At 36.9% G+C, this 24,550-nt stretch overlaps 1 protein-coding gene across 2 annotated transcripts in view; it reads right to left on the bottom strand.

Annotated features, from left to right (window-relative positions):
• Nucleotides 1-551: 551 nt before the first annotated feature.
• The window catches only part of RAB11FIP2 (RAB11 family interacting protein 2), a 40,211-nt gene continuing 16,212 nt past the window's right edge, over nt 552-24,550 (bottom strand). The window contains exons 4-5 of one of the 2 annotated variants that reach the window (XM_010969859.3): nt 10,608-10,653; nt 552-4,896 (exon numbers count right to left, since the gene is read on the bottom strand). In XM_010969859.3, coding sequence (XP_010968161.2) covers nt 4,669-4,896; nt 10,608-10,653 — 274 coding nt within the window. In that variant the 3' untranslated portion in view covers nt 552-4,668. The remainder of the gene's footprint in view (nt 4,897-10,607; nt 10,654-24,550) is intronic. The other variant, XM_045506523.2, reaches the window with a different exon arrangement.

The raw sequence follows: 24,550 nt of genomic DNA, 5'->3' as shown, positions 1-24,550 counted from the left end.
GCTTGAGAGGGTGGGAAGGGGTGATCAGTTAAGAGGTCTCTGCCATGAGCCAGACGATAAAAAATGGTGAGAAATGCTGCGAGTTTGCTAACTCGAGTCTAGAGTTCTGCACAGGCTTTCTGTTAGTTGTCTTTTTAAATTTCCCCTGAAAGCCTGTACAGCCCTTACCTTACAGGGTTGTTGTGAAGAATAAAGGGAATAACGCATAAGGAGAAAGCACTCAGCAGAGGCCTTTGCCTCTGTTTAACTCCTCAGATGGCATTTTCTACCAAACCACGAGCTCTGTCTCTGCGCGGGGGTGTCTCACACACAAAGGACATTCTGCACCCAGGTGCCGAGCAGCGTCCGCGCCGAGGTACAAGCCAGTCTCCGAGTGACTTTTCAAAACTATTTTCATAATGAAGTGAGCCTGCAGGTCTTACAGAATACTTGCTGCAGTGCATCAAAAAAGACGCATTCTAAGTACTGTATTTTTAAAAGACAAGGAGGGCGCGTGTACAAATGCATATTCATGCTGTTTTATCTGAGGTAAGAAATTATGACGACCAAAATAAGATTAAACACTTTTAATCAACTATAATAAACCAAAAATCATATATTATATAAAATTCTGATTCATGCATCAGATTACATAAATTATACAACTGTCACATTATGGAATGCTTACGTACCTTTGAGTTTGTACCTACAAAAAATGTATACAAGCTACTAGAGCATTTTACTTAGTACCTGCAAAACGTATACAAGTTACTAGAGGATTTTACTTAATAAGTGTTAATACTCTTCAGTTATAAATAATGCTTGTCTCTTTCAAATACCTGCTAAATATATACATTTCTAGATCTGCAGCATTTTTTTTTTTGTACCTCAAAATACCAACCACCTGGAAGCTCGAAGATTGCTAGGCCCAATGTACCGTTTGTTACAGACTTCAATTCCATTGTTAAGAGTGGATTTTTTGACATGGAAAGTAAGTAAAATAAAATGTCAACTCTAGTTTACTGCTTGATGAGCTTCTATACTTCTTATTAAATACATCAGAGAACACTTCATATGCAGATTAATTAGTTAAGGTGCTACCTATTGCATATTAAATACTTCCAATGACTGCATCTGGATTCTTAAAGTCGTAAGTCTGTGAAAAGGGGGGCTTTCAGTGTGTGCTGACAGACTCTTCCATCTACGATCATGAACCAGCAGCACCGCGATCCTTTCCCTTTAAGCTCACAGAGATGGAGGAAAGAACATGCTTCCTATTTCGCTTACACACACACGAGTGACATCAACCACGTCTACTGGACACGTGAGCACGCGGACATCAAAAAGTTTCAGCCTGCTTTACAAACCGAAGGTAGGCTGCTTTTCCTAAAAAGCTACAGAGGAAAATAAAAGCTCTAGTATAACAGTTACTCGAAATACTAAAGACAACAATTTTTTTTTTTTTTCGGAGATTCTCCTTGCTAAAGAATAAGCATCCTTATGGGATGGTCGGCAGAGGGACGTGGAGCTGGAGGAGGTGGTGAGGAAAGCAAGTCTGTCACTCACGAGCTGAGTTTTACTGAGGTTTCCATTCATGAAACCCTTTTAACTACAAGGTAACAGTTTCACGGCCAGAAAATCACAAATAAATCTTCATTTACTGCTAAAAGCAACAGATGCAGTTATGTATAATCTATGGATAATACTACATTCATGGGATGACAAAACCAGGCTGAATGCAGAATACAGCAGCAGAAAGCAATACTGAAATATTTTCCGTGACCAGCCAGCACTGTATGTACAATCCTATGATGTATTCCTGGGAAGTCAGTAAATGAACTTGAAGCACAAGTGAAGGAAAGTATGTTCAATACTTTCGAGCTGAATTTTAGAACTGGGAGGGGAAGTGGTTGTAAAACAATACTGCTTTTAAAATATTAGCAGAAGTACTTTAAATTATGTAACAGAAATATGTCAGCTTAAGACAGGTGTGAGGTTATTATAAACCTTACAATTTAAAAAAATCCTCTTACTGGTGGAAATATTTTTGAGCATGCCTTTTTTAAGCGTAAGAGGAAAAGTAACACGTCTATAAGTCTACTGTGTTGTACATTATTTAATGAGTACATATGTTTTACTTCCATTTCTAAGCTACTAACAAATACCAATGGAATACGTAAAAGTTATATTTTGGAAAAATAAACTAATGCGATCTTTTTGGCCTTTTTCTACAATGAGTGATATTAAAACTACTCTATGTGCCCTTCTGCCAAACACAGGAAGCACTAATATGTTTACTTAGGAACTCATTTTTACTTTTTGTCTTCAGTCCATTATACTGACTGATTATGGAAATATATAGTAAGTTTTACTCTAGGTCGTGAGTGAAAGAAAGTTTATCAAGATGGGAACAGAACATTTCGGGCAGTGATAAATGCAGATTTGGTTTTCAGTACAATTCTTATCTCAAAATTAAAGACAAAAATATCAATGCAGTTATAACCAAATCATTCACATATGGATGTCTAATCCTTAACAGTTTTTATATAGGGAAAAAAACTCTCTTTAACAATGAATTTCCCCATAAAAAGAACACTAGCACTCGAACCACATTCTTTCATGAGCTCTATTCACATAAAACATAGCCCCAATACAACACTGCCAGCCTGGCTCATTCTACCAAGAGTAAATTTGGCCAAAGCATATTAAAGTATCTGTAGATAATCTGTCATAATACTGAAAACACATGGATTTTAGTATTTTAAAAAGCATAAGAGCTTCAATTATACCAAAAAGAGAAAAAAAAAAAACAAATGCTAAGAATTTTGTTAACATTTAATAAATGCTAACTAAAAATGGCACCACTTTCAAAAGTAATAATTACCAAGACCTCAAATGAGAAAATAAAATTCTATACCACATTATAAGGTTTATTACAAAAATTTATAAGTAGAGGAAAAGCTATTTTTCCTTCTCCATTTCCTCATTTTAAACATTATTTAATTTTTTTGTATTTGGGAAAAATTTTTAGAATTTCAAAGTGTATGCTCTCATAGGAAAACTAAAGAAACTCAGAAAATACAAGTAATAAGAGATTTTAGCTTATGAATATAAGCTTGGCCAAGTATTATCCGATTTAAAATACTAAACTGAACAAAACTATTATATGTGCTTTCTATTTAACTTTCAATGAAGTCTTAGCAGCGATAAATACTAGATAAAAATGCAGTTTGGTAAAGGATTGGGAAACATGTATCTCCACATACAGGTGAATTTTCCATTTTAAATTCAGAAGACAGATTCAGTATTTCATAGTAAGTATTTTAGACTTTAAAGATTAGAAAGTAAAGCAGTAGATTATTAGTAATATTTTTATATCATTGTTATACACTTTAAATCATAGATGAATTTTGTACGCATATATAAAGGTAATTCATGAGTAGGCAACATTCTGGGGTAGCAGACTTTAAAAAAACCCAACATACAGTTTTGCGATAAATCAGTTCTCAAAAGGTGGACGTGGAGAAGTGTAAAATGTTGTGCTTAGTAAAGGTCTGTTCTGAAAACTCATCCCTCCTTCAGTAACTTTTATTTTCGTTCAGAACCCAAATGTAACCATCTGTTCGATTATTTATGTAACCTGAAGCCAAGCCTAATTCTTCATTCCTAGAATTTGCTCATTGTTTTGGGTTATCAGGCATCAGACAATCACCTACTTTCTCCCTCTGAATTATCTTCAGATACAGTTTCCTAATATCTTCTTTGTTAACATTTTAAAGACATTCAGAATCTCAACAAATTACATTTGCTTATCTTCTGCTTATAGCTCAAAAGTCAAATGTTAAGATAAAAATTCAAGAAATTCATGCTATTGCAAAGTTAATGACGTTTCCTAAAATATGTCATTCTTAAAAAAAAAAAAAAGGACTCTGGATCATTACTTTTGGAGAAAGAAAAAATCTGTTGTTGGAATAATACACAGTAGCAGCTTGTTCTGAAACCAAGGTTCACATAGTCAAGAGTGATTTGAAGCAGCTTCTCTATAATAAGCCATTATAGCAGCAATGATTTGTTTTTGCATCAATAGAATACACATATATTTTCAAATTAAGAAATTGGTATCCTAATTTTAGAGGCAACTAGTTGTTTTTAAATGTTCCCAAACACATGTATATATGAGGTATATGCATGTATTTTATATACAGAATACATGAACAGACATTCATGTACATATGTATGTATATAAAATATGAACTTCTTAAAGTAGTGTTTATAATGAGCAGTATTCCTGTAGCAAAACGTCTACAAATTGACTTCTGAGAAGCCAACCCCAGTATCAATCCTGCTTTGTGAGAAATCTGTTCCTGAGGAATAAGTCATGTACTTCTAAAGAAATTTCTAGGCCTATGGCAGATTTGTGGGCCGGCACCTGTACCGAAGTCAATCCTAAGGAACTGCTTATTCATCGAGAATCTGGCCCATTTTCACTTGAAAGGTTTAAATGATTTAGCTCACTTCAAAGGTCACTCTTGAAAGTCCCTGCTAATATTTCTAAGTGAAACACTTTTTCACAATGAAGGAGAGTGTGTAATGGAACCTGATAGTGGAGTCTCTTTCAGTAACAAGCTTTTCTCCCTCTCCTCCTTCCTTTCCTTGCTCCCCAGTGATAAACGTAGCATCACTGGCTTATTAACTATTGGCGAACTTGCCAGCCTTCCTGGACGGCTCGTACGGCACCCTGAGGATGCTGGGCGTCTCCTCCATGACCCGCACGAGGAGGTTGTCGATGTAGTCCTCCAGCTCCCGGATGTGCGTGTCCCTCCTCCTCAGGAGCTCCTTGTGCTTCACCAGCTCCTGGAGGACCTCCTCGTAGGTCAGACTCCGATAGCCTGCCGCGGCGTCGAAGGGGTTGCTGTCCTAGAACAGGATCAAGACTGTCACTTTAACAGACGGAATATCAGGGACAAATTAACAATTCTTTTGAACTTCAACTTTTTCAATCCCCCCCAACTTTTTCTCTATCCTTGGCTAGAACTAATGTGACAGTTCACGGAATGGCCAGCCAGTTCTCAGGAAAGGACTTTGGTGCATATGCACCAAAGCCCCGATTACAACTCTAAGTTCTTCTAAAACCATGTTTACATCATGCACAATGTCCTAGTATAAGAAACTGACTACATAACTTAAGATTAAATTAAGAGATAACACGATCTATAATAAGTATAGACAAACCCAAAAGATTTGTAAGAATTAACTTGTATGGAATGTAAGACTCTATTGAGAACCATACATTTGGACATTAGTCCTCACAAAATTGCTTCCATTGGACTGTACTTTAATGTTATGCCTTTGCCTTTTTTATTGAAGACGGTTACAAGAAACAGCAATATCAAATCTTCTTCTCCAATCTGTTATCAAACGTTGAAGATACTCAGAATTAAATCCATGAGCATCCTTATAAGAAGCTCTGCGAGAGTAACTACGTTTTAAGTCAGAGGCAAATAGACCTTTTTCTCTCCTGAGTAACTAGTCTATGTCCTCCTCCTAGTACTAATACCTAAACATTTTATTTCCCTTTTTGCATTGGTTGTCAGGAAGCTCAGTGCTCAACTATGGTCATGTTAACATTTAAGATTAGTATATCTACATTCTCTCATTTCACTTGTTTTGTTTAACCTTACTCTATTGGTAAAAAATCCTTTTACATAAAAGAAAGAACATAAACCAAAAAAAAGGCATTGACTTAACTAATTTTTATTAAAAAGTACTCTAATATTAAAAGAAACATATTTCTCAGGAATTTAGTCAAATTTAGTCAGCACTATAACATCATCTATTTAAAGTGTATAATATTTAGATTTTTTCACTATGTAAAATATAATGGCAAAATAGAAAGTAGCAATCTTTGTGCTTTTTTAACTCAACAACTTAAAATGGTTTTCATCACTTTCTTTTAAAACATTTCCATTTGGCTTTAAAGGAAATAAACTAAAATACTGAGGAAATTGTTCTTGCTCTTAAGGACCAACAGTATCTGATCTACTCAGTGGAGGATGAAGAGTAAGGACTGGTGAATGTAGAAAGGCCTTTTTTTTGTTGCAGAAATTAAATCCATCTTCACACATTTTCAGGATCTATATTAATTTGCTATGTGTCTAGGAGCCTTCATCAGTAAAGCCAAAGTGTAACTTTTCACCTCTGCCTCCCCCAGGCACCATGGCTTTCCTAACCAGAAAAACAAGATAGAGTACAGGTATCAATTTGATGCTTGCATTACCTATGCACACTCCTTTCTCTAGGATAAAGGGGGAAAAAACTTCAGGACTGAGGACTTCTCTAATCCATAGAGACCCTCAGGTTTTATACAGAAGGCACAGCTTGCACTAGGTCTGCAGAGATTTCGCCCGGCAGAAACGCGTACTGGGCGTCTCAAGCAGTGGGCTCCGTTTGCTCAAAGGAGGAAGCAAAGTTCAAGGCACAGTGGGTCAATAAAGGTGATCAACAGAGGAGGGCTAGAAAATAAGGTTCGGGGAAGGACACAGAGAGGCTGAAATGGTGGTTCCAAATACACCATCAAGGATGTCTAATGCTATTAGACTTTTGCTATGGGAAATAGAAAACCCCTTGAAAGGCTTCTAAACAAGGAGAGGTGATTAAAGCTAAGTTCTAGGAAAACGGCAGCAGTGGGTAAGATTGTTTGGAGGGACTGCGATTAGTTACAAAGCCATTAAAATAGTAAAGACAAGAGTTAATAAGAGCCTCCACTAGAGTAACAGAATAGAGAGGATGCTAAAACGAAGTTTCTGTAAGACGTGTTTACAATGCCTTATTTTAGCATCAGAAACTGGGAACAGATACAACTTTGTGAGCTGTATTACCTTTGTCCCCAGACATTTCAGAACACTGCTCTACAACAACCAAAGGACAATTCTGGTGAAGCGTGTTGCTTTACTTTTTATTCTCTTCTCTTTTGGATCAATCAATCTTTTGTAAGAATAAGAACACACACACATATTTATTAGTTTATTTAATTGGTCATGAGCCGTCTAGAGATATAAAACTTACAATTTCCTAATCTCATTCTTATTATTTTACCAAGTAGATTTCTATAGAAAAGATAAGACATACCATAAAGGTTAAGTATATTTTAAACATTAATTCGAAATAAGCTAAAGTTTCTTAACTTAACCTAAAGAATTCTGCACAAAATTTGAGACAAAAACCAGCCTAGGTCTTACTTTATTTCCCTGATAAGTGAGATGTTCTTCAAGCTCCCTTTCAACTCTAACATTTCCCGGTCTACAAAGTGATTTTTCTGAACTGCATTTTAAAAAAGTAATAATGTCCCACTAATGTGATATTTTTCTAATAAGACATTTATTGAAAAATAGGAGTTCTTGCGAGAACTGCAGGAATTAATGAAATTAAACTAAATGGGATTCATTACTGATGGATTGTTTTATTTTTTCCCCTTAATTTAACATAATATTATCAGATTGAATCTCTCTAATCTTAATCAAATTACACATATATGAACTGACTTCTCCAAACTAATTAAGTGATAATATACATTTACTTTGTTACATTTAACACCATACCAGTACTACCAGGGAATGTAGTTAAAACAGCTTTTTTAAAAACATTTCTCTAAGTGAGGATGAAAGACATGTCAAAAAAATTCTTATATTGACATAAGTAGTTTAAATTAATGCCATGATATAAATAAAAAATTTAATCTTTCCAAATAATCAATTACTATCCCAGAATAGTGTTCAACACTTTACAGCCATAATCTACTTTTCCCCTCACAACCATCTAATACTTATGGATAAACAGATTTCTTAGAAATTCATTTCTGACCTTTCCAATAAGTTTTCCATTTGTCCTTTTATATGAAAATTTTACTCCAAATTTCTGCATCCAGTTTCTAGGCAAGAAAACATCTTAGAAACACATGTACTAATAAACTATCTTCTGGAGAAAGATATAAAATAATTTAAAAGTTTTGCACTTAGTTCCTGATTTTATCCCATATTTGAAATCATGTAAACTTTCTAATTTTAGGCATAAGACTCTTAAATTGAATAATATACTCAATAAATATATCTATCCTTCTGTTTGTTGATTTAATTCCAAATAAAATAAAGATTAATATTAACGAATACATACAATAGGAAATTAAAATATTTTCTGGTTACAAAAATTACTTTACATAAAGAGGGAAACGCTCAGGAAAATATAAAAATTAATTATTTTTTTCTAAAGATAATTTTCACACTATTCTTGGAAAAACTAAAATTGAGAAATCTCCAAACTGGTAGACTCAAATAACCTACCATGGGACTCCTAAGTACTCAATATTCTCTCCTCCAGCACTCCATATAGATGGCACATACGTTTTTAAGATGTCTTCTTCTACTGAAATTCAATGTAAATTTTTCTTCTCTCTTCCCCTTTCATAACCAATCCTTTTCCATTCCTCCCCCAACCTCTGTTAAAAATCTTCCTATGCAGACATAAGAAAATAACGGTTGGGTGAGAGAACAGAATTATTACATGAAGTTTTCTAATCGGAATTTTAAATAACAGCTGGGGAAAAGATTTTGAGAATTACTGGTGATCTATTTGTACTTAACTCACAGTCTAGCTTAGGAAATGTATGTATTTTTTTACAATATTTAAATTTCAACAAAAGCAAATTATCAAGACTCAAAATAACTGAAGATTTAAAGAAAGGTTGTCCTGGTAACTAAATATTGGTGGGGCACTAACTGACACCCAAGGCAACGAGAGGGGAGAGAGAGAGAAGATGAAGGCTTGGCATTCTCTGATCATCTCATTATTGTTCTAATGAGGAACTTTGCTCTGGGAATATCATCTCAGCTACTTTCACATCTTTTGTCCTACTCCCTTCATCTCCCTTTCAGTTCTTAATTAGGCCTTAAAGAGCTCACACTGCCCTTTCAACTGGCTACTGCTCCTGTTTAAACACTGTGCTTTCACAGACAGGTGTTGGCACTAGCATATAAGACATACAAACTTAATTACAAAATACTACGATCCAGAAGGGGAAAAAAAAATAACTTGGTGGATGGCTATTACTGGAGAACTTAATGTAAATTACTTCAAACATCTTATAATCTTCAACATAAAACTTGTTCAAATACTTTTCCTCAATAACGATCAGTGTGAGGACGAGCTTTCTCCTCTTAATTGTATCTTGCAGGAAATTAACGGCACCTAGTAATGCTTCAACTGTCATTTAGAATAGTTAGTATTCCAGAGAAAAATAATCACACATCAAGGATTCTTTTATCACCTTTAAATCCTTTAACTAAAACAATTTTCACATTTTATTTCTTTAAAGAATTCTAAAGATGCTTTTACAGCAATAAATTACAAGATTTGGAAAAGTACATTTACAAGCACATAGAAATTGTAATTAAGGCTATTTAATAAACAATAGCTGTGCATTAAATCGATTTTTTGATGTTGCATTTTGTTTGAGATTAAGTAACTGCCTGATAGAATTCATTTTACTATCTGATCAAAGGCTGACTTCATACATTCTGACGTTTCTCGCCAGACTGCCATAATATAAAGACTTGGGTATTTATGAAACATCAAAACGTACAAATCATTTACATAAAACAACAAAAACACAGTACAAAGTCCTCTGCCTTTATAATGTTTCCTACCATTTTCCAGACAAATAACTACATTTAGAATGGTTTATACAGCACCATGGTTTCTTCTAGGCATATCACATCATAGAAAATGATGATTTGTTATTGCTTTGAAAAATTCTTATTATACATCTGGATCACACACATTAAGGACAGATGGTTCAAACAGCAACCAACAGTCTCTTGAAATAAAGGCTCTATTTCTGTTATTCAGTGAGAATTTAGTTTTCCCACCAAGACATGCGCTCATATGTTTGTAAAGTAACTTATTCTCTACGTTTAGTATCGTATTTTTAATTGACTGAAGATGCACTGAAACTTTGAACAGAGATACAAAACTGGACTTTAAGTAGCAATAAAATGAAGTTAAGAAATCTGGATAATCCTTGCAAAACATGTGAGTTAATTCAGCTGTCCATACCAAGGCTAATATATTTAGTTTTGTTCTGACTTGGAATGCAAGGGTCCTAAAGGTTCTTTCAAATACATGATCCTGGTTAACTGGACCTCTTGCCAGGATGCTTTTCTTATTGTTAAGTGTTAACATGCAGTTTCACTCTTCCTTCAGTCTTAGTCACAGCAACGACGTGCTAGTTTTCTCCACATGCTCTCATTTCACAACCATAATGTTGACCTTGACACACAGCTTTCATATTCATTTTAAAACAGCCTGCGAACAACACTTGTATATTTCAAATAGGCTTCGATTATAACTATTGCTTGCACCTCCACAGATCATACAGAAGTCATACCCTATGGTATACTGAAGATAAAGTCTGAATTTTGCTTTTCTTCTTTCTCCTCAAATTACCATACTAAGCTATAATCCGTAAGTAGCTGACGGATTCAAGGAGACGGAGGCCTTTTTAGAAATGGGTGCCAGACGGAAAGACAGCTTGTAGCTTGGTTTTTAGTAATTCTCTAACCCCCTTTGCAACTTACCGGGATTTTCCTGAGGTCTTCGTTGTTTGTCGGATTCATATGAAAACTGAAAATTAAAAGACAAACATAAATGTTAAAAGTGTATCATTGTCTACATGGGAGAAAACATGAAACCGGAACATTTTAACTAACATTGCAATAACAATTTCTAAACTCCTACGTTACCTGAGTGAAATTTAATCTAGGATGTAAAAGAAAAACAGTATTTACTCAACATTCTAAAGCACTTACAATTTTAAACTTTGAAGGAAAACCCTTCAGTTATTATTAGAACTGAAGAACTATGCCTCTAAATATGTGGTTTCTAAACATCTTCAAATATAAGCGATTTTACCCAGTGAGATATTTTATAAAGTTAAATTTTGCAATGTTATTCATTTTATACACAAATATTCACTCACCTTTTGCCTTCTGATATAAAGCTATGGAGAATTAAATAAATTTAGGTTGGAAAGACTATAGAATCAAAGAGCTGAAGCAATCTTTTACAACAATTATTTCTATAGGTATTAGAAAAATTATCCTTTAAATGTTACATCCTGTCAAGGAGAATGAATTCAGAGCTGTGTGAATCATTTCTGTCATTAGAGGATTTCTACGTAGCTGACCTGCAAAATTTAAATACCCACATGGACCAAAGCAAAATGGATTTCTTCCATGCAGGGAGTAGGAAAACATCACAGCTGAACGCTATAATCATCTTCTTCTTTGAAACATGTCCATTAGGAAGGGGACTGCAACCCAAAAGAAGCTAAACTTCAAAGCCACCTGATGAGTAAATATTTCATCGTTGCTCTTCAAGTTTAATTTTTACCCAGCACTTAAGAGTATTAGCCATTAGCACCTCTACAAAGCGTTACTGTCCTAGGAACCTTTTTATTAAAAAGAGAAACAAATTAACTGTAAAATACATTTTTTCATTATCTTTCCTTTATAGCCACATAACTGGAATCCTTTGAAGAAATTCACTTTTAAAACTTCTGATTGTGTGCACAAAAAGTCTGGACACTGAAAAATACCTATTATAATGAGTACATATCCCAAGCTGCAAATCGACAGGGCATACACACACGTACAATCCACATCAAGAGAATTTCTCACATATCCAAGGTTTCATTTGTTATGACTAAGATTTGCAGTACCAGTTTCCAGAACCGGCTGCTGACCTCTTCCACCTAGAACTCCCGTGGGTAAATCTAGTGTCTCAGCAGAGCTGAGTGACGTGGTAGGAAAGACTGAAACGTTTTAAATACAGTGCACCATCTAACAGACCCACATGGCTGACGCGCCTTCTCACTCCGTCTCTCACCATCTTTATGGTGTTCCGTGTGGTCCCAGACTAGAGTCACTTACTAGCAAAGCCTCAAGAGCCTGACAAGAGTGGCTTGAAAGAAAGCAAAACAAAATCCAAAAGACATCACCTAGGCCGAGAGTGCCATGAGGGCAGATGATGACACATGCGGTTCCCGTCCGCCCCAACTTCCAGTCCAAGGAGGTCAACATCAGGGCCCGGGATGGGGTCTAGTCTCTCCTTGCCCTGTTACCTCGCAGCATGTGGTTCTCTAAGAGATCAAGAAACACGTTCTGCTGCACCTCTCTCCATCCGACTGTGATATTCTCTAAGACAGAACGATGTACACTCAGCTTGACAGCACACCACAGTGGCTACAAGCAGAGAAGTGGTTGAGGGCCGTGGAACCAGGTGGTGTGAACTCAAATCCTGGTTCTGCCCTCTGCTTGCTGTGTGGCCTTGAGCAAGTTACTTGCCTTTGAGTGTGTCTGGGTTCCCTTGTCTGTAAAATGGGGATGTTAACAGTTTCTACCATGTAAGACTACTGTGAAGATTAAATCAGTTTGAACATGCAAAACCTTTAGCACAGTGACTAGCAGAACATGTTCAGTAAATTATTTTATTTAATGACCATTTACATAGCACTTAGACTTTACTAGATACTGCTCTAATCACTTTACCAAAATTAACTCATTTAATCTTTATAAACTTTACGGTAAATATGATCTTCATTTTCAAAAGAAGGAAAGGAGTGACAGCGAGGTTAGGTAGCTCGTGTGAGTCCTACAGTGGGTATGTGCAGGTGGAGGTGTCTGGCTCCAGAATCTGTTCTAATTGTGACACACGGTCCCTTTTTTGCACACAGATCTACTTAGTGAGCATGGGCTGCACTGCTAACGCTTGAACACAGAGGACACACGGATTAACCAGATGTAAACAACACCTCATTTTGCATAAGCACACGGCAGAGCTGCACCTGTTGGGGGCGAGCACTCCTGAGTTAAACTTTTGGCCTGCCGAGAGGAAAGAAATGTTCCACCACAGCAATTAGTTGAGAAAGGTCTAAGCCAAGGCAAAAGTAGGGCTTAAAATTATGTGAAGGCAGGTTTGGCAGGTCAGAGACAGAGGACTCTGAAGACACAAGCTGTCTGGGGCTGCCAGACAGCAGTGCCATGGCAGGACACGAAGGGACTGGAACATCGGCGGCAGGGTGGCAGGCGCCCTGGGAGGGTCGTGATGCACGAGATGAGGCTCTTAGCGCTGATCAATAGACCATTTTTGGACAAATTTAATCTTTCATAAATGTTACTTAAATATTTCATACCTATCTCATCACACCCTAGAAAAATAAACAGTATTCTGCCTATATAAATTTCCTTCAATGTCTCACGAAGATTACTGAACTAAGAAATAGAAATGCTGGGGTTACATTTATTATAATGAGGGTCTTCAAGGAACAGACATTTAGGACAAAGATTTTAACAAAATCACGAAACTAATAATATGTACTTTCCAATAGCTTTAGCCTACAAACTAAAGTGAAACTCAGTGACAACCTGAAAAGTGTCTGAGAATTCTCCAGAACGACTAAGGTGAAGAGGTCACACTGTAAGGTGGAGGGGCGTGGAGCGCAGCGCCCGGCTCTCCGTCACTGCACCTGACTGTGATGTGAGTGCCCCTCGCTGCCCCCAGCAGCCACGGTGCGCTCTGAGGCGGCGAGGGCTCATGTGTGGGCCATTGTCTGAAATCTAAAGACAGAGCCCCTCCCTTGTGGTCGGCTTTATAGTCACAAACTGACACGTCAAACACATGACCAACTCAGTCATTCACAGCTGCCTTTTTTGATCTGTCCTTAAGGGGGAAAAAAAGAGTTAACTGAACTGGATTGAATTAGCTCGGGGAAAAATAAAATGTCTCTATTTATCGAAGTGTGGCACCAATTTGTGATAGCTTTCTCTCTGGACTGCTGTCCGCGTGTCCGACAAGATACTGAATAATACAGTCTGACTGCTCAACTGAGTTGTCGACAGATTAAGGAAAATGGTGTTTTTAATCAGGTATGAAAATAAACTTAAACATGCTCACACTGAAAAAGTCCACACAAATGTAAACTTCAGAATTTTTAAAAAAATTAATTTTTGAAATCAGAACTGAGTTTGCGGGCAGCAGAGGATTTTAAAGTAACGTTTAAATACTGATAAAAGATATTTTTAAATTCATATTTTAAAAAATATTTTAAACCTATAAAATGCTTTACCTTAACATTCAGCAGTTTTTAGGTTTCATAAAAGCTAATTTTTTACCCTGTGATTTTCCAAATTTTAAAGAATTTTCCCCAGTAAACTCTAAATTTTAAAATAAACAGTACTCATATATATATATTTCGAGAAATCATTAGTTTCTCTTCAATAACATCACTTATTAATTTACTCTGAAGTTAGGATAAATACTGAGTGAACTGGTGAAAAGTGAAACTGTCCTTCATTTCTGCTATGGACTAGTCTTCCACAGATAGGCCAGAGAAACAAACCAATCTTTATAAAGTGATAAAATCAACCACTGCAGAAATCACTAAGGCATATGGCAGTGATCAGAGTTTTTTCTCTGTCCTTCCTTTTCTCTTTTGGGACAAGAATACCTAAGAAAGAGAAGAGGAGTCTATTAACAGTGAAAAAATGTGAAGTGTTTGTTAAGACAAAAAAACACAAAAACAAAACAAATAAACAAAAAACAAGCCCACAGAAGAACAATGACCTATTAAAACTGGTTAACTAATTAACTGCCCTGTTTAAGATAATGCAAACTGTGTCAATTCCTGGCTCTAGGATTTTAAATCTTTCAACAAGAAGTCACATAACAAGCTCTTTCGAAGGCATTTTTAAAAACAAGTATTATTACATTTTTCATAATACCTCTTTCCAGGCCCCCATGCTGCTGGAATTATACAGCTTGACCCATTTTGTATTTAGTAAGTGAATTCAAGTTATTTGCAAAATCCAGGAGGTGTCCCACCCGTCTCGGAGGGGGACAAAGAGAGGAAGGAGTGGGTAGAGGAGTAACGTTCTTGAACACCATTCCTTCTTGTGTAGGGGAAATAAGTGTAACTTTATAAACTATCACAGAACTTCTGACATTAATTATTTTCAAAGGAGAATATCCTACTGATCTTGTTTAGCTGAGAGAGTGGGCTCTGGAGACCTGGAGCTTCACTTGGGTGACAAATGCAGTGGGGGGGGGGGGAAGGGTATAAACCGAGAACTGTAACATAATATACAACCTATAATGAGTCTGAAAAGAGGAAAAGAAATGTCCGCCATTTCCAGTGAAGCAAGGGCAGAGAATAATGACAGCAGGCCTAACAGCAGCACCAGCTGATACTGGACTTGAACCCTGGTACCAGGCTCCCCGGTGAGCTCTTCCCACGTTAACCCCTGCATCCTTGCATACTCCTCTGAGGTGAGTTACAGGAGAGGAACCGGGCGCAGGGAAGAGAAGCAGCCACTGAGGAGCAGAGTCAAGATTCAAAGAAAAGCAGCCGAAAGCCACCATCGGGGCTCTCCGGCCATAAATGCATTTCGGTCCTACTGTGAGCTCAGAGTCGGCTGGTTTCAAGGAGGCCAACACAATTTCATGAGGATTCTGCCAATCACAATGACTAAGGGAAGTGCAAGAATTAGACAATCTTAAAGAGACAGAACAAAGGCTGAAAAGCAAGAGATTTTGAAACTTTTTTCTGTTCGCCCCTCCTGCTTCATTCTGCCCCTCCCTGCACCCCAGGAGGCTGACCTCCGGAGAGTGCATCACCTGGCCCGTGGCTTCCAGTTTCACTCTGCCACTGGTCCCAGTGCTCTATTGTCCCTTCTTTGGTGTCCTAACCCTAGCCACCCCTCTACACATGATCTCTTCACTAAACTGTCTTCAATTACTCATTTTGAGTGTGGCACTTGTTTCCTACTGCAGACTTTAACTGATACAAGAATATACGACAAATGCCATAAACGATTCACTTAATAATTTAAAATAGGAGAGAAAGCAAGCAAGAAGGAAGCAAAAGAAAAACTGCAGTTCTGAAATGGTATAACTGAAGTGACTGGGATTTGCAGCATACCACTGTGTATTTATGAGCCGCCTAACAATTTATAACACTTTTGCACAAATGGAATTTCTCAAAACATGTTTCCAAAGGAACAGTAATCAGTAAGGTGGACGACGATTACTCACAGTAAGATCTCACACAATCAAAACCCCACGTGATCAATCATGCCGTCTGATTCTCCAGGTCCCTCAGGCCGAGGGGGCCTGCTGTGTGGACCCCACTATTGTCCCAACTGTCTCCCTTGTCTATTTGTATTTACTCCCCTCTCCCCCAGAGCATGCTTCCAGCCCATTACTGCTCGGATGCTCCACCGCTGCTACTTTGCCAATCTCCAGGCCCTGCTAAATTCCTCCCGAGAAATTCCTGTTGTCTTTGTTACTTTACTGACTCACCTTTTAATCTGAAGCACAGCCCCCACCACCAATGCTCACTGCTGCCTTTAGGAAGGTTACCAGCCAACTATGTCTACTGAAGGCAACAGCCTAGTTCTCTTTAAACTCTCAGTTCCACTTGATACCAATCACTGTGTTATCTTTTTCAGACTCTCCCTTCTGTGATCTGCGGTAGCCTAAATTTTCTCCTGCATTCCTGATTACTCCTTTTCCTTGTCACCTTCCTCATTTCCCCCTAGATGGGAAACATTGGGATTATTTCTTAAAGCTCTGTTTTCAAACTTCTTTTCCTACCCTACTTTGGTGATTCCATATTCTCCCACTACTTCGACTACCACCACTGTATGGACTGATGACTGCTAAATCTTTTATTTTCAACCACAATCACTTTATCCTTTGTAATATCACCTTTACAAATAAATGTCTGTTTAAAGTCTCAGACTGGACAGTTTAGCCGCACCTCAAAGTTCTCCCCAAACAATCATCATCTTGACTTTTCTATCAGTTCTGTCTGATTTTCCTCCTTCTGGTGACAGTCCATCTCCTGGTCACCAAATGGAAAGCCTCAGAGACACCCCTGACTCCAGCCTTTTAGCCTGTGTGCCTCACCAGGAACCTTCCAGGTCCTCCCCATCCGCTTCTGGATGGATCTCTCACTGTCTCCTCCCCACTCACTTGCACTGCTGCCTTTCTGATCACAAGACCACACGACCAGTTTACAATGTTGTGTTCATTCCTGATATGCAGCAGAGTGATTCAGTATTACAAACTGACTATACTTCAATTAAAATAATTAATTAATTAATTTTAAAAATTAACATGCACAAATGCACCAAGAGTTCAAATATATTCACGGAGATGGAAAATTATTTTGAGTTTTGCACCTATACATGTATATATTTGCATATGTACGTGCCAATGTTTTATCAAAGTCAGCAGTTTTGATATCTTCAGTCATACATAGTCTGTGTAAACTGGTTACAAAATGATTGTCACAACAGCCTCCTCATGGTCTCTGCCACTCCTTTGTCTAATCCAGCCTATGCACCTGGCTGGGTAAGATATTCTAAAGTTCAAGTCTAACCTCATTATTCATCTGTCAAAAAACTTCTGGCCTCCAACTTCCCCCTGAACAATAACAAAATTTCTCAACCTGGCTTTCAAAGACTATTGGATTTGACAACATTTATCTTTCCAAACTTATCGTTCACCACCCAGTACCCAGGTACAACCTATTTCACTATTCTAAATTTCATACTTTGTTTTTATTAAGAAATAGAAAATTCCACCACCTATTTCAAATTGGATTAAAAGAGAGTTAAAATGAAATGTTCTGTATGACAAAGTGCTATTCCAATGTAAGGTATACGAATCTAGATACGGACCCTACATCTTTCATAAAAATTAACTCAAAACTGACTACAGATCCAAATGTAAAGCACAAAACTGTAAAACTCCTAGAAGACAACACAGGAGAAAATCTAGATGATTTTGGATATGGTAATGACTTTTTAGATACAACACCAAAGGCATGATCTGTGAAAGAAGGAATTGATAAGCTGGACTTCATTAAAATTAAAAGTTTCTGCTCTATGAGAAACACTGTTAATAGAATGAAAAGACAAACGACAAACTGAGAGAAAATATATGCAAAAGACATATCTGATAAAGGACTGCTATCCAAAATACACAAAGAATTCTTAAAACTCAGCAATAGGAAAACAAACAGCCCCATTTAAAAATGGGTCGAGGATCCCAACAGATACCTCATCAAAGATATACAGATGTCAGTAAGCATAAAAGGTTGCTCCACATCATGTATCATCAAGGAAAAGAAAATTAAAACAATGAGATACCACTACACACCTATCAGCATGGCCAAATCCACAGCACTGACAACACCAAATGCTGATGAAGATGTGGAGAAACAGAAAATTTAACCAAACAATTCAGCAACTGCATTCCAAAGTATTTACCCCAAAGGAACTGAAAATTATGTCTACACAAAAACCTGCCCACAAATGTTTATAGCTTTATCCATAACTGCACACACTTAGAAGTACCCAAGATGTTCTTCAGTAGGTAAATGGATAAACTGGTACATCCAGACAATGGAATATTATCCAGTGTTAAATAAGGAATGAGCGACCAAGCCATGAAAAGACACAGAGGAACCTTAAATGAATATTACAATTATGATGTGTCAACATAAAATCAATTGTAACAAATGTACCACTCAAGTGGGGGAGGCTGATAACGGGAGAGATCATGCATGTGTGTGGGTAAGGTGTACATGGGAAATCTACGTACCTTCTGCTCAATTTTGCTGTGCTCTCAAACTGCTCTAAGAATAAATTTTTTTAAGTTTGCATTTTGGGTACCGATCTTAATCCCTGGATTCCCCACCCATTCCTACTACAGACTGCCCGAAGGAAGGAACATCTCAACCTTTTCAGTCCCAGCATCTGACACAGTGCCTAGGGCAGGGCAGAGCTTAACAAATGTATGCTGAGTAAATTAATAGCCAGTGCTTAATAAAAGTTTCTAAAAAGTGGGCTACTAGTTGACTGAGTAAATCAACAGTGGGTCAATACAGGTTTTGACAACTAGGTATCAAGTCCCCAAGAGTAGAGGAAGTCACTCTTCTGAATAACAAAGATTACTTCTATCAAGACCTCACAATCTATTTACCAATGCAGTACTTCCCAGTTCTTTCAAAGACAGAATTACTCTGATACTTACAAATGCCAATATGAATTGAAATAAGCTTCAAATTGGTGACTTCCAATAAAATCAGTCCAATGAGCCAGTTTGTCCAGTTTACCAACCAGGTCTACCAGTTTAGGTATTTGACCACGATACAGACTAACTGAAAGTTTTCTGGTAAATTCTGCAAGCATTTATTCCATAGAAGTTCAATGTTAAAGGAGTTTAAGGAAATATTCTTTAATGATCCTCTTTATAAAAGCCCTAAAAAATGAAGTGTCCAGAGAGATTCAACTAGGAAACCACCTTTAGCACATTTCAATTATGTTTTTTATACATGCAGACATGGCTTAAGGGCCAAGATGCACCTCAATATTGCTTTATTCCTTTCTCCTTTTTTTTGGGGGGGGGTGTCAGTACCAAATCAAATTAATGATACTATAGATTAAAATACTCCATTATCTCTCCTGGGAGTGGGCATGCACGCTTAATACCTGGATGGCAAAACAGAACCTAATACATAAACGTCTATGGGGATTAACAGTAATTTACTTATTATTATTCTCACAGGATATCTTTCATGAGATCTCACAGGCAAAACAATTAAGAAACTGTGGACAATGACACCAAAGATCATGGACAGCAAATTCAGACCTAGCTGCTTTTCTATCATGAAGTGGTAATGAATATGTAAGACTTGAGGACTGATAGACAGATATCCATGAAATCGAGGCTTGTTTCATCAAGAATATCATGTTCAATCAAGTTTAACTCATACTATTTTCTCCTGGTGAAAAAAAGACATAATTATTTTAAATATAGTCAATCAAACAATCCACAAATTTCCAAACATAAGCTCTATGAATTCCAGAAGTTCTCCATTTCTTTAAGACTACGGTTCTCAAACTTTGTTCTCTTTAGTACCCCTGATGCATGAGAATAAATCTGAGAATAAGTATAAAATGTCTTTGACATTCAAATTTAACTTCAAAATTCAGGTTAATTTTTACATTTAACTACATACATACCATAATCATGTTTCTTTTGATACAAAAAGAAATCTTTTCTCCTTGAATCTTTAGGAAACTTGTCACTCTGGCTGGGGGGCCCACAATACCCTGGGCCAAAAGTACCCCAAGCTGGCTCTGCACCTGGGACAAAGCCAAGCTCTGGAAAAGAAGCCATGGTGCCCTCTGGCCACCAGGAAGGCCTCCAATGTTCAAGAACACCCTGCGATGAAATGGAATCTCACTGGCATCTTTCTTTGATTTCACGTCATCCCTTCCCATTCAGGTCCACATCATACAAGCAACCGCAACAGCACTGTTCTCTGGGTTTTCCTAGAACTGTACTCCAGTCATATTGTTCATATGCTGAAAAATCTTTATACTCACTCTAGAATTAGGTGTAAATTCTCCATCCTAGCATGCTAAGCTCCTAATAGTAAGGTCTCATCTCCACTACTACCCGAACCTTAAGAGTTTAGGGTAGGCTGGGTCCCTGAGAGCCACTTACAACACTAGTTTTTACCTCGTTGCCTTTTCTCATTTTAATCTCCATTCATGAAGCCCTTTCCTCTCTTTTCATACATCCATCCTTTGAGACTTTACCTTTTCCATGATGCTTAGACTGCCTAACTGTACCCATTCAACCTCCTGTCATTTTTATCTCCATCAGTATCTACTAACTGTACCTCCAATCAGGACAATTACATATTTTGTATGTAACCTGCTTATGATGTCAAAGACACACTGCCTCATGCATCCTTCTTTCACAACAATAACAGAATTCTTACATGAGAAAGAAAAGTAATGTCCATTACTTGTTATTAAATTCTAAAACAAATATATTTTAGAATGTCACTCTAATACATGCTGTTTAGTAATCTAAAGACAGAAGGTACCAGGAGACATTGTAAGACCCCACCCGTCCCTATAAGTAGATGAGATATCAATCCATAAAATAAATTGATGTCAATCCAAAAATATCTCACATTCAAATTTTAGTTATATGGTTTTTTCTAATTGAGAAATATATTTTTTCAAAACTAGAATGACAGAACATTAAAAATACAGTTAATATTATTTCAGGCATACTGAAGAGCATTGAGTTCAGAGACTACCTGAGTAGAATCTTATACTCTTGGTGAAAAACAAAAACAAAAGAGGGTACTTTCACTGACAAAGCAATGAAAAACCCAACTACTACACCTTGGTTAGAAGGGAGGCATTGCTGCCTGTGTGAATGTCCTAAGGCAAGGAGAGACCCTTTTCCCAAAGGGACTCTGAAATGTTCTGAGGAGTTTTCCAGAAACAGCATTTCTCTTTCTTACAGTAGTTTCAAACGATTTAATCTGAACTCAGTCACATGAGTTTGGGAAATATTCACCATGCTTGAAGGTAAAGCCAAAGCTTAGATACGGACCCTGCACCGTCCTTATTAGCGTTGTGCAACAATTTCTGAACACAGGATTTTACAGCAATACTGATTATGACACCTTTGCCTTGAAAGTAATAGAAGAAATTTTCTACTTAAAAACAGGGAATACTTATACTTAATTTCAACGTGGTTTAAATTCTACTTCATCAAAGATTATTTTTGAACATACATCTTGAAAAAAACTTTTATCAAATTTATTGTTTTCTACCAAATGTATGTCCTTCATCAGTCAGCGAAAACATGAGCTCCTAAGTTCTTTAACAATTTTTTAAGTTGAGAATATATTATTACTTGTTAATAAATTCATTTAACATATTTAAAGCAACTGTTTTATATTCTGTAGATGCTTTGTACTAAGATCACAGCCAGAGTTACCGTTTCCAGGTTGACTATGGGGCAAGCCTACCCTTAGCACTTTATGTGCGTTACATTATTTGATCTCTTCCACAACACGAAGGTTGTTTTCCCATTTTACAATGAGGCTCAGAAAGGTTAAGTAAGGTCATGCAGCTATTCAGCAGACTCAAATCCAGACCTGAGTCCTAAGCCTGAATTCTTAACACCTATCCTGTACTCCTTCTAGGATATTCTACCATTACTATATTTATATTTTCAAGTAACAATGAAAAACCCTTGGGTAGAAGGAGTTAATCAAATTTATCTTCTGACTCAAATGTTAAATTACGTTTGGTATGATTTCCATTTTTAATTTATTTAGGGGCATATTTCATTTCTTTGAAAGTGAAAAAATCTACATGAAACAAATATATTGTACACCTCAAGTAAACAAAATACGTGATTAACCTGAATACCCCATTCCCACACCAAGCTCCATAACAAAGAGGTTGTTATACTTAAGGCAGAGCCGCTGCAGGGCACTCACTAATTGGCTCCTGGGAGCCCGAAGTAGCGAGCCAGGCAGGGAATGACAGGCACACACTACAGCTCCATGACTCCAAACAGGAAAGAAACGGTAAAATTACTACGTAGTCAGGAGAGAGCTAATGATATAATAGTGTATAGTCACTATTTAGAAAACATTCTTTCAAAATGCATCTCACAAATTTTTAAATAAGCTTTCTTGCTATTTACTAGAACAATTGTGTATCTAGTCACTCCCCAACTTAAAAAATCATGTTCAATGGTGAAGAACAAAAGTTCAAAGGTCTCTTCCCTGAAGAAGCAGCACCCCAATTTCTAGCACCAAACTCCGCCTTCAACACGGTTCACTCTGCCTGGGTTATAGGTCACTGCTGGGAAGCTACTAGTAATCGATGAATCCTATCTTCAACCTCCAGCCCCAGTAGAGTTTTACCATACATGTTTGTTAAAACAATTTTTTTAAACTGGCAATCTGAATTAAGTTTTATTCTAGGCCAGCTGATTGATGTAATTCCATTTAAGTGGTATTAGCACCTTTGTCAGAAAGATTTCTAAGCTTAAATATATAAAATACATAGAACATTTTATTTAATATATATTTAAAATATTTATATATCATATTTTCATATTTATATTTATATTTACATTATAATTATTTTGTCACATAATAATACCATATTATATTTGATCACCAAATCAAAGAGCAACGATCTATCCTTAAAATGTAAGTTCAAGGAGACAAATGTCAAATGTCCAGATCCCAATATTCTTAGAAACTAGTTAAATGCCTAAAAGGAAGATCATTTAAAAATCAAATTAACTGTTTTAATTTTGATCACCAGCAGCTATTTCAAACACTCTGGCCACAGGTAACACTACCACCATGTATTATATTTATAGAAAAACTACCTGTATTTCAAAAGTTAAAGCTTTTTTGTTACGAAAAAAGTGAACCACAGGTGGATCACAGTGGTCCAAAAGGAAATGTTCTAAACACAGAAACAGGAGGCCTGGAAAAGTGGTGCACAGAAGTAGGGGCAAAGTATAAAAAACAGAATTTATTCTCTTAGTGAGAGACTAACAAAAGGGGTCCAAAGGGAGTAAGATTTGGTAAAGCCAAAAACCACTGGAGAGAAGTACATGTAGCAACTACAGTGTTGAAGTGAACACATTTTAAATGCGTGAAGTCCATAAGCAGTTACAGAAATGCATACTCTTGTATTCAAAAAGCCAAAGTATTTTCCAGCTTTCAAAAACACTCAAGAACCTTTACTGATACCAACTTGCTTGCCTTGAATAACTCAAAACACATAATTTCTATTTTGTAAAAACAAAACTCTAAAATAAATAAGACAGCACCTCATTAAAAACAAAAGCCCAAAACTCAAACCTCTCCATCAAGACTGAAATGCCAAGTCTGACTCAAAGACCACAGATCTGACATTGATATAATACAGTTTTTATAATACTGTGATTCATCAAATTTAAGAAGCCGATTGAAGGCGTATCATTGGAATAATCTTTGTTTTTTTCTCCTTTACCAATCCCCCACTATCCCTCCTCTCCACATACACATACAACAGCATGATGGTTAAACCCCTCCTATTCTATTCTAGCCCAGAAACATATCTCAGAGATGCTCCCTTCTTTCCCATCCTCACTGCCAAGTGACCTCCGTCAACTCTCAACAATCAGTAACTTCCTAACTCGTTCTCTTGCCCCAAGGCCTCCTCCCTCTTCCCACTCCTGTCCCCAGCAGAACCCCCCATGCTACAGGGTATCTGTCTGAGATACTACTTTGAATACATCACAATCCAACTTAAAAATCTTTCAGTTTTCCAATGCCTATACAATGTCCAGTCCTTGGCACAGAATTCAGACCTAATAATTTACATGCCTGTTTTTATGAGCTCTAAGAGCAGGATTTATATCTTAATAACCTCTGCTTTCCCTGTATACAGCAAATATTGCTATATCCAAAAATATTGATATTCACCTAAAAATAATGAAAATATCATTCGATTATCATATCTGAAATTTGGAAAAAATCTTGATGGACTAGAGCAGCGAAGCTGAGGAGGCAATGGGATAAATCAGGAGACCTGCAAAGGATTTCTTCATATTCTTAATCTTCGGA

The sequence above is a fragment of the Camelus bactrianus genome, chromosome 11, assembly GCF_048773025.1.
Source record: "Camelus bactrianus isolate YW-2024 breed Bactrian camel chromosome 11, ASM4877302v1, whole genome shotgun sequence".
In the NCBI taxonomy this organism is placed as follows: domain Eukaryota; kingdom Metazoa; phylum Chordata; class Mammalia; order Artiodactyla; family Camelidae; genus Camelus; species Camelus bactrianus.
This window is presented reverse-complemented; position numbering and strand designations above follow the sequence as displayed.